The 15,620-nt window shown below is 37.7% G+C and overlaps 1 protein-coding gene across 3 annotated transcripts in view; it reads right to left on the reverse strand.

The window, feature by feature from the left end:
• Window positions 1-9,944: 9,944 nt before the first annotated feature.
• The window catches only part of PLA2G4A (phospholipase A2 group IVA), a 174,345-nt gene continuing 168,669 nt past the window's right edge, over window positions 9,945-15,620 (reverse strand). For all 3 annotated transcript variants that reach the window (XM_053607841.1, XM_053607842.1, XM_053607843.1), the window contains one exon: window positions 9,945-10,558. In XM_053607841.1, the coding sequence (XP_053463816.1) occupies window positions 10,427-10,558 (132 nt within the window). In that variant the 3' untranslated portion in view covers window positions 9,945-10,426. The remainder of the gene's footprint in view (window positions 10,559-15,620) is intronic.

Below are 15,620 nucleotides of genomic sequence, written 5' to 3' on the forward strand. Positions count from 1 at the left end.
TTACTCAGAAATAAAAACAAAACAGGAGGAATCACACTACCAGACCTCAGACTTTACTACAAATCGATAGTGATCAAAACAGCATGGTATTGGCACAAAAACAGAGAAGTAGATATCTGGAATAGAATAGAGAACCAAGAGATGAATCCAGCTACTTACCGCTATTTGATTTTTGACAAGCCAATTAAAAACATTCAGTGGGGAAAAGATTCCCTATTTAACAAATGGTGCTGGGTGAACTGGCTGGCAACCTGCAGAAGACTGAAATTGGACCCACACCTTTCACCATTAACTAAGATAGACTCTCATTGGATTAAAGATTTAAACTTAAGACATGAAACTATAAAAATACTAGAGGAGAATGCAGGGAAAACCCTTGAAGAAATTGGTCTGGGTGAGTATTTCATGAGGAGAACCCCCCGGGCAATTGAAGCAGCTTCAAAAATACACTACTGGGACTTGATCAAACTAAAAAGCTTCTGCACAGCTAAGAACACAGTAAGCAGAGCAAGCAGACAGCCCTCAGAATGGGAGAAGATATTCGCAGGGTATAACTCTGACAAAGGTTTAATAACCAGAATCCATAGAGAACTCAAACGCATCAGCAAGAAAAAAACAAGGGATCCCATCGCAGGCTGGGCAAGGGATTTGAAGAGAAACTTCTCTGAAGAAGACAGGCGCACGGCCTTCAGACATATGAAAAAATGCTCATCATCTTTAATCATCAGAGAAATGCAAATCAAAACTACTTTGAGATATCATCTAACTCCAATGAGACTAGCCTATATCACAAAATCTCAAGACCAGAGATGTTGGCGTGGATGCGGAGAAAAGGGAACACTTCTGCACTGCTGGTGGGAATGCAAATTAATACATTCCTTTTGGAGGGATATATGGAGAACACTCAGAGATCTAAAAATAGATCTGCCATTCAATCCTGTAATTCCTCTGCTGGGCATATACCCAGAAGACCAAAAATCACAACATAACAAAGATATTTGTACCAGAATGTTTATTGCAGCCCAATTCATAATTGCTAAGTCATGGAAAAAGCCGAAGTGCCCATCGATCCACGAATGGATTAATAAATTGTGGTATATGTATACCATGGAATACTATGCAGCCTTAAAGAAAGATGGAGACTTTACCTCTTTCATGTTTACATGGATGGAGCTGGAACATATTCTTCTTAGTAAAGTATCCCAAGAATGGAAGAAAAAATACCCAATGTACACAGCCCTACTATGAAACTAATTTGGGACTCTCACATGAAAGGTATAACCCAGCTACAACTTAACAATAGGGGGAAGTGGGAAAGGGGGGGGTGGGTAGAGGGAGGGGAATCGGTGGGATCACACCTGTGGTGCATATTACAGGGGTATTTGCGAAACTTGGTAAATGTAGAATATAAATGTTTTGGCACAGTAACTGAGATAACGCCGGAAAGGCTATGTTAACCACTGGGATAAAAATGTGTCAAATGGTTTATGAAGTGAGTGTATGATGCCCCATAATCATATCATTGTATACACTTATGATTTAATAAAAAAATTAAAAAAAAAAAAAAGAAATGCATAAGCCTTGTATTAAAAACCACAAATTCATGCTGATGTCTTCATTTCAATCTAACAACACAGAAAACTTGTGGTTTTCATCTTCATGTTTGTAATTCCATTCCCAATGAAAAATTGACTTCCATTATATTTATTATAGTTAATAAGTATTTGTAATACCCTGTTTCCCTGAAAATAAGACATCCTCCAAAAATAAGACCTACTTACAGGAAAGATAAGACGTCCCCTGAAAATAAGACCTAGTGCATCTCTGGGAACACACCTTAAAATAAGACACTCTTATTTTTGGGGAAACAGGGTATGTAATCAATCTCCATATCAGTCCACCCCCTTCCCATGCATGGACATGCTTCTATATAAGCTCAGGTGCAGATGTCCTATTCTGATTCACTGTTGCTCCATGACCAACCCTCACTCTGCCTGCCTGTCTCCACCTCACCCAGTGGTTTAATGATTCAATTATTTGGGAAGTAAATAGAAGGGAAAGGGAAAAACTATGGAAGAAAAACTGTTGTTGAAAGTTTTAAGTATTGGGGGTCCACACCAGCCTGGGCGGTGGCATCACCTCAGCCCCATGAGCCCTGCGCACCCTGCTCCGGAGACCTGGGGTCTGCTTTGCTTTCTCCTGGTCAGTCGGGGACTGTACATCCCAAAGGACCCAGTTTTCCTCTCTGGCAAGACTTTCATTATTACTCTTAAAGCATCTGTGTTTTTGGCAGAAGATGGCGGCCGAGTAACAGCTTCCTTGCATCTGGGCACCATGAGTCCCGGGAGATAGGACTTCAGGCACCTCTGGCTGGTGGGATCTGCCTATCATCACCCCTGTGAGGATACAGAGAGTCAGCAAGAGACTTCTGGACCCCAAGAGGAGGACTAAAACAGTGGAAAACCGGCAAGTGGTCGCGTGTGTTCAATCCGTCTAAACCCGCCCGCAACTGTAAGTTCAGTAGCAGCGAGACTGCAAACTGGAAAGGCCTTACCTGAGAACTGTTTTGGTGTCTTGGGACTTGGCACTCAGTTGAACTGCCTTGGGGAGAGCCTGAGCAGGAATGGGGAGAACTTTGGCCATTGTTTAGGGCCCCAGTCTGAGCTGCTGAGCCAGACGGAGCTAATAGTGTTTGGCTGTGGGCCACAGGGAGCCATTGTGAGCGATCTGCCCCAGCAAGCTCCGCCCTCAGGGTAGCAGAGCTAGAATCAGGTGGGAGCTGGTAACCCAGCGACCAAGTAGCCTAAGGGTGAGGTCTGAGCCGCCTTGCAGCCCTAACCTTCAGGTGCAGAGTGAGACCGGTTTTGGCACACTGGGTAAGTGGATAACCACTTCAGCAGTGATTCCAGTGACAAGCACTTTCCTGGGAAAGCTTCTGCTCAGCAAGTTTACAAGTTCAAAGTGGCTTTTAAGTGGGCTGAAGAGAGATTTAGGGTGTCTACCTGCTGGGGTTTGAGAAATCAGCAGCCTCCAGTCGCATCAGAACTGTGATTAAAATCTCATACCCCAGAAGACCACGTGTTGCCCAGACAATATTCAACAACATATATATACTGCTTTGTTTTTGGTTGTGTTTTGTTTTTTCTGTTTTTTTGTTTTCGTTTGGTTGTTTTTTTGTTTATTTTGATGTTGTTGATGTTGTTTTGTTTTTTAATTTCAACCTTTTCCGTACAGATCTTTTTTCTTTCTCAATTTTTCTAGTTAAATTATAATTTCCCATTGCTGCCTTTTTCAATAACTAGAACTTCATTTTTGCTAGTGTTTCTACTGCTATTATTTGGTTTTTCACCCAATTTCATCCCGTAAAGTTTTCTGTTTGCTTCTTTTGGTTTGATTTATAGCAGTTTTATCTTTCCTCTCTACTTGGTGGAGGTGGGGTACTGTGTCTGACCAGGTTAGCAAAGAGCTGCTGACCTCAAGGGACCCACCCAACTGGGCACCCCCAGAAGGTGGTTTTTTTTTAAAGGTTGTGTCAAAGTACCCTACTGTACACCTATATTGCTCTGTCTCCCTCTTTCTGTGCCTCTCTTCTTTTTTGTCAACATTCCTTTCACCCACCCCCTCTCCTTTCTCTATTTTTTTTTTCTTTTCATTCGGTCCTCCTTTCTTTCATCCCTTTCTTGCTCTTCAACCTTCTCACACTTCTGGTCCTGTACCAAAAGAACTCATCTAACCCTTAGTCCACAGTCACGAGAACTTAAAGAACAGGAGGAAGTGAAAGGAAAATTAGGGCAAGGAAACAGATAAAAGAAATCACTCATGAGGAAAAATCAGCAGAAAACTCCAGGCAACATGAAGAACCAGTCCAGAACAACCCCCCAAGGGACCATGAGGTACCTACTACAGAGGATTCCACCTATAAAGAAATGTTAGGAATGACAGAAAGGGAATTTAGAATACACATGATGAAAACAATGAAAGAAATGATGGAAACAATGAAGGAAACTGCTAATAAAGTGGAAAATAACCAAACGGAAATTCAAAACATAATCAAGTAAGAGATGAACAATATGATGAATATAAAAAGGATATAGCAGAGCGGAAGGAACTGAAACAGTCAATTAGGGAACTTAAAGATGCAATGGAAAGTATCAGCAACAGGTTAGACCATGCAGAAGAAAGAATTTCAGAGGTAGAAGACAAAGTTCTTGAGATAACTCAGATAGTAAAAGAGGCAGAAAAGAAGAGAGAGAAAGCAGAACGTTCACTGTCAGAATTATGGGACTTTATGAAGCGTTCCAACATATGAGTTATAGGAATTCCAGAAGGGGAAGAAGAATGCCCCAGAGGAATGGAAGTCATACTAGAGAATATTATCAAAGAAAATTTCCCAAATATCACGAAAGATTCTGACACACTGCTTTCAGAGGGATATCGGACCCCAGGTCACCTCAACTCTAACCGAGCTTCTCCAAGACACATTGTGATGAACCTGTCCAAAGTCAAGACAAAAGAAAAGATTCTGCAAGCTGCCAGGAGTAAGTGCCAGTTGACCTACAGGGGAAAATCCATCACAGTGATCGCAGACTTCTCTAATGAAACTTTCCAAGCAAGAATACAATGGTCATCTACCTTTAATCTACTTAAACAGAACAATTTCCAGCCCAGAATTCTGTACCGTGCTAAGCTAAGCTTAAAAATTGACGGAGAAATCAAATCATTTACGGATATACAAACATTGAGGAAATTCGCCACAACAAGACCAGCTCTACAGGAAATACTTCAACCTGTTCTGCACACTGACCACCACAATGGATCAGCAGCAAAGTAAGAACTCAGAAATTAAAGGACAGAACCTAACCTCTACACTGATGCAAAAGATTAAACTAAGCAATGGACTCTCACCAAATAAGAAGAATAGAATACTACCACACTTATCAATTATCTCAATAAATGTTAATGGCTTGAATTCCCCACTGAAGAGACATAGATTGGATGAATGAATTAAAAAACACAAGCCATCCATTTGCTATCTGCAAGAAACACACCTGGCTTCAAAAGACAAATTAAAGCTCCGAGTCAAGGGTTGGAAGACAATTTTTCAGGCAAATGGAATTCAGAAGAAAAGAGGAGTTGCAATCTTATTTTCAGATTCATGTGGATTTAAAGCAACTAAAGTCACAAAAGACAAAGATGGTCACTTTATATTGGTCAAGGGAAAAATACAACAAGAAGATGTTTCAATTCTAAATATTTATGCACCCAATTTAAATGCTCCCAGATTCTTGAAGCAGACCTTACTCAGTCTGAGCAATATGATATCTGATAATACCATAATAACAGGGGACTTTAACACTCCTCTTACAGAGCTGGACAGATGCTCTAAACAGAAATTAAACAAAAATATAAGAGATTTAAATGAGACCCTAGAACAACTGTGCTTGATAGACGCATATAGAACACTCCATTCCAAAGATAAAGAATATACATTCTTCTCATCACCCCATGGAACATTCTCCAAAATTGATCATATCCTGGAACACAAAACAAATATCAACAGAATAAAAAGAATTGAAATTTTACCTTGTATCTTCTCAGACCATAAGGCACTGAAGGTGGATCAGAACTCTAACAAAACGCTCAACCCCCCACAAAGGCATGGAAATTAAACAATCTTCTGTTGAATAACAGATGGGTGCAGGAAGAAATAAAACAGGAAATCATTAACTTCCTTGAGCATAACAACAATGAAGACACAAGCTACCAAAACCTGTGGGATACTGCAAAAGCAGTTTTAAGAGGAAATTTCATCGCTTTAGATGCCTACATTTGAAAAACAGAAAGAGAGCACATAAACAATCTCTCAAGCCATCTTATGGAATTGGAAAAAGAAGAACAATCTAAGCCTAAACTCAGTAGAAGAAAAGAAATATCCCAAAATCAAATCAGAGATCAATGAAATTGAAAACAAAAGAATCATTCAGAAAATTAATGAAACAAGGAGTTGGTTTTTTGAAAAAATAAATAAAATAGATAAACCATTGGCCAGACTAACGAGAAATAGAAAAGTAAAATCTCTAGGAACCTCAATCAGAAATGATAAAGGGGAAATAACAACTGATCCCACAGAGATACAAGAGATCATCTCTGAATAATACCAAAAACTCTATGCCCAGAAATTTGACAATGTGAAGGAAATGGATCAATATTTGGAATCACACCCTCTCCCTAGACTTAGCCTGGAAGAGATAGAGCTCCTGAACAGACCAATTTCAAGCACTGAGATCAAAGAAACAATAAAAAGTCTTCCAACCAAAAAATGCCCTGGTCTGGATGGCTTCACACCAGAATTCTATCAAACCTTCAAGGAAGAGCTTATACTGTACTGCAGAAATTATTCCAAAAAATGGAGAAGAAGGAATCCTCCCCAACACATTCTATGAAGCAAACATCAACCTGATACCAAAACCCGGAAAAGACCCAAACAAAAAGGAGAATTTCAGACCAATCTCACTCATGAATATAGATTCAAAAATTCTCAACAAAATCCTAGCCAACAGACTACAGCTTATCATCAAAAAAGTTATTCATCATGATCAAGTATGCTTCATCCCAGGGATGCAACGCTGGTTTAACATATGCAAGTCCATAAACGTTATCCACCGTATTAACAGAGGCAAAAATAAAGATCACATGATCCTCTCAATAGATGCAGAAAAGCATTTGATAAAATCCAGCATCCTTTTCTAATTAGAACACTGAAGAGTATAGGCATAGGTGGCACATTTCTAAAACTGATTGAAGCTATCTATGACAAACCCACAGCCAATATTTTACTGAAAGGAGTAAAACTGAAAGCTTTTCCTCTTAGAACTGGAACCAGACAAGGTTGTCCTCTGTCACCTTTACTGTTCATCATAGTGCTGGAAGTTCTAGTCAATACAATTAGGCAAGACAAGGAAATAAAGGGAATCCAAATGGGAGCGGAGGAGGTCAAACTCTCCCTCTTTGCTGACGACATGATCCTATACTTAGAGAACCCCAAGGACTCAACCACAAGACTCCTAGAAGTCATCAAAAAATACAGTAATGTTTCAGGATATAAAATCAATGTCCACAAGTCAGTAGCCATTGTATACACCAGTAACAGTCAAGATGAGAAGCTAATTAAGGACACAAGTCCCTTCACCATAGTTTCAAAGAAAATGAAATACCTAGGAATATACCTAACGAAGGAGGTGAAGGACCTCTATAAAAAAATTATGAAATCCTTAGAAAGGAAATAGCAGAGGACATTAACAAATGGAAGAACATACCATGCTCATGGATTGGAAGAATCAACATTGTTAAAATGTCTATACTTCCCAAAGCAATCTACCTATTCAATGTCATTCCTATCAAAATACCAACATCATACTTTCAAGATTTGGAGAAAATAATTCTGTGTTCTGTATGGAACCAGAAAAAACCCCGTATAGCGAAGGCAGTTCTTAGTAATAAAAATAAAGCTGGGGGCATCAGCATACCAGATTTTAGTCTGTACTACAAAGCCATAGTGCTCAAGACAGCATGGTACTGGCACAAAAACAGAGACATAGACACTTGGAATCGAATTGAAAACCAAGAAATGAAACTAACATCTTACAACCACCTAATCTTCGATAAACCAAACAAGAACAGACCTTGGGGGAAAGACTCCCTATTCAATAAATGGTGTTGGGAGAACTGGATGTCTATATGTGAAAGACTGAAACTGGACCCACACCTTTCCCCACTCACAAAAATTGATTCAAAATGGATAAAGGACTTAAATTTAAGGCATGAAACAATAAAAATCCTCAAAGAAAGCATAGGAAAAACACTGGAAGATATTGGCCTGGGGAAAGACTTCATGAAGAAGACTGCCATGGCAATTGCAACAACAACAAAAATAAACAAATGGGACTTCATTAAACTGAAAAGCTTCTGTACAGCTAAGGAGACAATAACCAAAGCAAAGAGACAACCTACACAATGGGAAAGGATATTTGCATATTTTCAATCAGACAAAAGCTTGATAACTAGGATCTATAGAGAACTCAAATTAATCCACATGAAAAAAGCCAACAATCCCTTATATCAATGGGCAAGAGACATGAATAGAACCTTCTCTAAAGATGACAGACGAATGGCTAACAAACACATGAAAAAATGTTCATCATCTCTATACATTAGAGAAATGCAAATCAAAACAACCCTGAGATATCCTCTAACCCCAGTGAGAATGGCCCACATCACAAAATCTCAGAACTGCAGATGCTGGCGTGGATGATGTGGAGAGAAGGGAACACTTTTACACTGCTGGTGGGACTGCAAACTAGTACAACCTTTCTGGAAGGAAGTATGGAGAAACCTCAAAGCACTCAAGCTAGACCTCCCATTTGATCCTGCAATCCCATTACTGGGCATCTACCCAGAAGGAAAAAAATCCTTTTATCATAAGGACACTTGTACTAGACTGTTTATTGCAGCTCAATTTACAATCACCAAAATGTGGAAACAGCCTAAATGCCCACCAACCCAGGAATGGATTAACAAGCTGTGGTATATGTATACCATGGAATACTATTCAGCTATTAAAAAAAATGGAGACTTTACATCCTTCATATTAACCTGGATGGAAGTGGAAGACATTATTCTTAGTAAAGCATCACAAGAATGGAGAAGCATGAATCCTATGTACTCAATTCTGATATGAGGAAAATTAATGACAATTAAGGTTATGGGGCGGGGAGGAAAAGCAGAAAGAGGGACGGGGGCGTGGGCCTTGGTGTGTGTCACACTTTATGGGGGGCAAGACATGATTGCAAGAGGGACTTTACCTAACAATTGCAATCAGTGTAACCTGGCTTATTGTACCCTCAATGAATCCCCAACAATAAAAAAAGAAAGAAAGCTTTAAGTGTTGTTCATATTAGAACAAAAATCTAAAGTTGTATCTTTTAGAACAGTATTTATGTACACACACACACCAAAAACTACCTTCTTGCTTTTATTGCTTATCATCTCTCCCCCCCACGAAAAAAAGTATAAAATGGGACCATTTGTGCATGGTCCCTATCACGGGCATAAAACCAGCAAATTGGAAAGGTGATGCTATGTCAAAAAGGAAAAGAGTCAATCCAAAATTAGTGGGGCATGTTGATGACTTTGGGGATGACTAACAGGACATCTCACTTATCAGTCAATCTTTGGAACAAAGAAAGAATTTAAAAAATGTCTACATTTAATTTGCATCAAAATATGTTTTTTTGTATCATCAAAATTCTAGCAAATGTATACATGAGCAATTTGGCAAAGCTGGGACTCTAGAAGCAAATTGTATGTCTTTCCTCCCAAGCAGGAGTAGGTTAAAGAGAAAAATAAGACAAATTAGCAGACAGTTTAAAGAAAGGTAATTCAATGAAAGAAGAATGGCAAAGAGCAAAGGAAGAGAATGATGATCTTAGCTTTGGAGCATCAATCCTGAACCAGAACAGTTCAACTGCTACTGAAATCAGAGTTGATCCTAAGAGAAATACGGCTTGTTCTTAAGAGAAATCTTGCAGGCTACTTCATTAAGCCTAAAACAGCCCTTGTCTCTTTTTTGAATTATTCTCTGGGGACAGCTACATTGGTTGGTGGATAACTAGTCCAGGAAAATACCAGCAAAGTGAAATGAAACATTAGAAGTGATGATATATTTTTTCCATTTCCTGAATAAATATATACAACTTGCCCAACAAATGTTATATTTCTTTTTTAAGAAAAACAACTGTGATTTAAAATGAAAAGTTTCACCTTTGAGTTCAGGATTCAAACCTTCTTTGTGTGAAAGAACTGAATCTGAGAATCTTCCACAGTCACAGTGCAATATCCCATTAAAAAGAATAACAAAAGAACACAGTTATCTCACGTTACTTTGCATATTGATTATTTATTTCGTATATGTATACATAAATTAAAAATAGTGTTGTCTCATGGAATGAGTAAGTCTAGTCAGTGAATCACATTTACACACATATGGGATGCCTTACTTATTGGGATTGAACTGTTAAATATTATAAAAGGAAAACAACATTTAAAAAAAAAAAACATATAAGAGGGTTGGTAAGACAAGTTTAAAAATATAGTATATGCCCCTACATTTATATCAGGAGATTCACCCCAACAGAAAAACGTCGTAAAGTATATCTTTACAAAGTTGACATCTTTGCCAACCTAACACGGTAATAATTATTGCATTATTCTCATGCAGCTAAATAACTGCAACTTTGAGTTATCAGCCCATTTTTATAAACAAGTACAGGTATCTCCGTACAACTATCTGTCCTGTGCTTTTAAATCCAGTTGTTAGAATTTCAAACTGCCTCAGTGTCAGAAACTGCTTCCCTTTCCAGTACACAAGCTATGTTGTGGGTTTATTTAGAAACTCCTTGTTGAAAAACCTTCTTGCCTCAACATTACTGAGAGAAACAGAGCAGCGAGATGGATTCTGCCTTCTAAAGTCAATGCTTTCGACCATGGCATCTTTTATCACCTGCAAATAGAAACAGAAGATGTATAATTCGTGTTCCTATGAACTCATTTAAACTTTTTTGGTCCAAAACAAAAATCTAATTACCTTCTTTTTAGAACATTCTTTATATATATATATATATATATACATATATTGTTGGGGATTCATTGAGGGTACAAGAAACCAGTTTACACTGATTGCATTTGTTAGGTAAAATCCTTCTTATAATTGTGTCTTGCCCCCAAAGGTGTGTCACACACTGAGACCCCCACCCCCTCCCTCCTTCCCTCTCTCTCCTCTTCCCTTCTCTCACCCCCTCCCACCTTCCCTCTTTTCTTCCTTTACCCCCTCCCTCCTTCTGTCTCTCTCTGCACTCCCTTTCCTCCACCCCCCACCGTGTACTAGGTCATTAACTGCCCTTATATGAGAATTGAGTGCATAGGATTCATGTTCCTCCATTCTTTTTGAAATATGTGGAGAGAAATCTTGCCTTGTACATGTGCATTTAGAGTCAACATTACACTCTTATTAAGCTCATATCCAGGTACTCTTCCTTTGCTGACCAGAGAAAAAAGTATCCTGAAAGTGTTCCAGATTTTGTGCTGATCAAGTTGGGAATGAAATATTTGTAACATGGTAGGTTTACGTTGATTCTGTCCTTCACAAGAATGGTGGTAATTGGGAAGAAACAAGTAATTACTACATCTATAACTTATACACTTTATTGCTAATGGACAAGTGGAAATGAAACACAAGAAAAGGAAAAAAAACTTGCCCTGATGGGGAGAGAAGACATTCCTAAAGGACTTCCCTGCCTGCTCCACTGAATGAATATAGTTATAAAACCTGTGTGCCCTTGGAGACACTACGCTCTGAGATTTCACTGACGAAAATGCGTCGTCGTTTTCGTTCTGAGTAATTGAAGATATCCCTGTTAATGATGACCAGAATAAAAATACAAGCAACCTCTAAGAATTGCTACTGTCACATGCTGTGTCTGGTATGGAGTTGACCTGTTAGGAATTTGAGGAAAAAAGAGAACATTTGGAATTTGGTAGAAGTGGCTATTGCAGAGCAATGGGAATGGCCTTTGGGACAGGGGTCTGAATAGGAATCTTGGCTCTGTTGCTACTCTAGAATCTTGATAAAGTCAGAAAGACTCCAGTCCCTGGAACAGAACTATGGGATTTTATCTTAAATGACCAAAGAGACTGACATTTCTGAGCACCCAGAAATAGAGGCAAGTCCTATTTCATAACTCCCGCTATTCTCTGCTGCAGGGATTTTTAAACAATATTCAGGCATTTCTGCTCATGAGTACAAATACTTCACAAGTCTGAACAGATTAGGACCCTATGGCCTCCTCCCATTCAGAGCTACCATGGTGCACTTGGCCTTGGAAGCACATGCACAGTGGGGTTTACCTATCTCCACACGCAAGTTCATTGGGCAAGCACAGCTCAATGTCTGGAGGAGAGAGGTGTGAGGTCTCATTGGCGCTAATGTGCAATTAATATCCTGTTAATTTAGGTCAGCCCCAAATGGCGGGCCTCTCTACCTTTAATAGTAATTTTAAGCAATAAACATATTCTGGACAAAGGGAGTTACCATAGGAGTGTGGTTCTTGTATATACCTTATTAAAATATATATATTAAATATATATAACATATAATATATGTTATATATATAATATATATTAAATATATATAATATATAATATATATTAAATATATATAATATATAATATATATTAAATATATAATATATAATATATATTAAATATATATTATATATTTATATTATATATTATATATTTATTTATATTATATATATTTAATATACATTATGTATTTAATATATATTATGTATTTAATATATATTATTAATATAATATAAATATATACATTAAATATATAATATATAATATATATTTATATATTTAAAATATATATATATATGAGCCCATTTTTCCTAGAGGATAATTTTATAAAATTTTTATTTTATAAAATTATCCTGTAGGAAAAATGGGCTCAAATGTTACTGTCTATTAAGTAAAGCAGATATTTTTTGCTCTCATTTTTTTCATGAAAAAGGGAGGCATAATTAATTCTGTGATCACAGAGATATGCTTCAGATCCATAAAGGATACTTTGACCAAAGGCTTCTTGGCTGATTGAAGGAAGGGGAATTCATTTAAATGCTTGAGCCTGTTTCTTGATCTTTAAAATAGGAATAATATCACTAATGTGGGGTTTTGTAGGGATTGTAGATTATATAAAGTGCATGGCACAAGGCCTGGCACGTAGGAAACATTCTGTAACTAGTGTCTATTAAACTGTTGTTATTTTTAAACTGATGATGTGTGGAGAAAATTAGGAGCACTAAATTAGAAGTGAGGATATAAACTTTACAGTAATGAACACACCATGTATATAACCAAGGGTGAGCTTATTATATTGTGCAAGTCAGCAAATCAATTTTGCTATTCCAAGTGCCCTGCTATATCTTCTTTTAATCATCTCCTTGTCTTTCTAGAGACCCACATTGCCAAGTTTATCAGTCGTTTTCTCCTTCTTCACAGTAACCTGAGAAATATCAGCCCTCACCAAAGAGAAGTGCCCAAATAAAATAAAATCAACAGTTCATTTTTCAAACACCCAAAGGCTTTATAATGGAAAAGACATCAGGGGAAGTTTACCGATAATGACTGCTGTCACTCATAATGAATTCATCAGCACAAAAATATCTGCAATAATACACTGCATAATCTAGTGTATTGACCATAGTTAGACCGCAGCTTGTGTTCCTACTAAATGGTCATTCTGATAAAGAAAAACAAATATTTGCATTTATAACTGAAAAACCCAAATCACAAGCATTTAGAATGTGCGAGTTGAACCACTAGATGGCACATTAACACTATAAAACTATGAATCATGTTTTTCAGCGTGCTGCAGAAAATGCCCAGTTCCTGAGAATTAAAATCCTCTGCTATAAGCAGAAGTTAATCAATATTGTATCAGTTATTAAATTTAAGACATTGGGATGCTGCATGGTATAATTATATGTATCTGGAAAGGCAATATGTTAAAATTAAATCTTTCTCATTGTTTTCATTATACTAGGAATAATCTTAAATAGTGTTTATATCTAATTTCCTCTTTCATTTTCCCCTAAAATTCATTAAGATGCCAGATCCTTCCAGAGTTACCCTAGCAACAGAGCTCGCATCTCAACCTGCTCCATCTCCACTACCATCCCTAAGTCTGCCAAGATCATCATTCACTTGTGCCAGTAAATAGCCTTCTAATTGCTAAACCATATCTTTTAAATCTTTAGCAATAAAAGTAGAAAATCTTTTTTTTAAGCATAAAGCATGTAGAATGTGATCTTCCTCCTTAAAGAAACAAATTTGTAGATGTGATATTGTAAGTGATCCACAAATGAGTTCTCATAACAGAAGATAAAAAGTAATCCCAAGAGAGAAAGTTACAGTATATTTTGAGAGAGAATATAGTATAATACAAGAAGATAATCTGATCTAAATTACTGTGAATTCAATGGCCAATACCTGCCTTCCCAATAACAACTGAATTGTCATTAAAACAGGGACATAATTAGTCTTTTCATTTTTTATTCCATCACTTGAGAAGTGCGTAGTAATTATCTTCAAAATTAATAGAAGCACAGAAGGCACTCATGTGGATTTTGAATTACAACAGGATAAGGTTCGATTCATGGGGCCAATGAGATGAGGTGAGATGAAGAACGGGCAGTGTTTTCTAGGCAGAGAGAAAGACAGAATTCTTGGTAGAAGATTAACTGTATAAAAAGATGAAACGCGGAAGGTCATGGCACGGCGCACACAGGTCACATCTGGGATTGGTTGGTCTTTCTGCAAAGGGGGCTAAGTTTGGCGAAGACTAAGACATAAGGCTACCTGAGACACACTTGGTTCAAAAGTGTGAAAAGGGTGAGAAAAGACGTGTGGCTTCATATCACACATAATTGTGACTTTCAGCAACTTGTCTAAATGGTTCATGAGTTCAGTTTCCTCACTGGTAAATATTAGAAAAACACCTCTCAGGCTAGTTACGGGTATTAAATATTTGGGGGGAACTATTTGGCTTACATAGTACTCAAACTTCTCCTTTTCCTTTTGTGCTGTGCATTCTTGTATCCCTGGTTCCTGAAATAGTATTTGGTGTCAGGGATCACTGCACACGAACTTCGACCTGGCTTAAAGCCAACTGGGAAAATGACGCTGAACATACCCAAGTTTAAAGGCTGAGAATGCCTGGAGAAATCTTACATTATCTCAGGCTGAGTGAACCGAGAAGTGCAGCCCCTCTCTGGTCTTTCCAGAAGTCTTTTATTGATTTTTAGCAAAGGTGCATATGCAAAAAACAAATATGCCAAAAGACAGGGTTGAAAGAATCCAAAGTCCTAGGAAGACTGGACAGAGAGAGATAGGCTAGGTAAGAGGTAGGGGGTTGCCACTACAATGCCTCTCTAGTTTTTTCCGTTTTTAGTAGAGACGGAGTTTTGCACTCCTGACCTCAAGCAATCAAACCTTCTCAGCCTCCCAGAGTGCCAGGATGACAGGTGTGAGCCACCATGCCTGGCCATCTAAATTATTTTTTAAAAAACCTTAACTTAATATCTAAACACTGTTATCAAGATGAGGAACTATCAATAAATTAAGAATGAAATATTTCTGGATATATAGCTGTCCTCGTTTTAATTAATATAGAATATTTAACACTTTATAGAATTATTTGAGAAAGAATGTTAAAAATCTCATTCTCATGCATTGTTAGTATCAGCTAAATAAATTGACATATACCAGGTTCTTAGATTCTGCCTACTGCTTAAAAAATTGAATGAGTGACTGGGAAACTATATTTTTCTATGATAGCTGAATCAACCAGGTCCTACAAAAAAATTTCAGAAGGCATATTCCTTCCCAATCAAAGTGGTGCTTTATGAGTCGAGTGTGTAGCCAGTCTGCATGACCAGGCATGCACTGTGTACAGATTCTCCATGGTCAGAAACTCTGCCTTCAACCAAGAGCACCTTGCA

Source organism: Nycticebus coucang, chromosome 10 (genome assembly GCF_027406575.1).
Source record: "Nycticebus coucang isolate mNycCou1 chromosome 10, mNycCou1.pri, whole genome shotgun sequence".
NCBI classification, from domain to species: domain Eukaryota; kingdom Metazoa; phylum Chordata; class Mammalia; order Primates; family Lorisidae; genus Nycticebus; species Nycticebus coucang.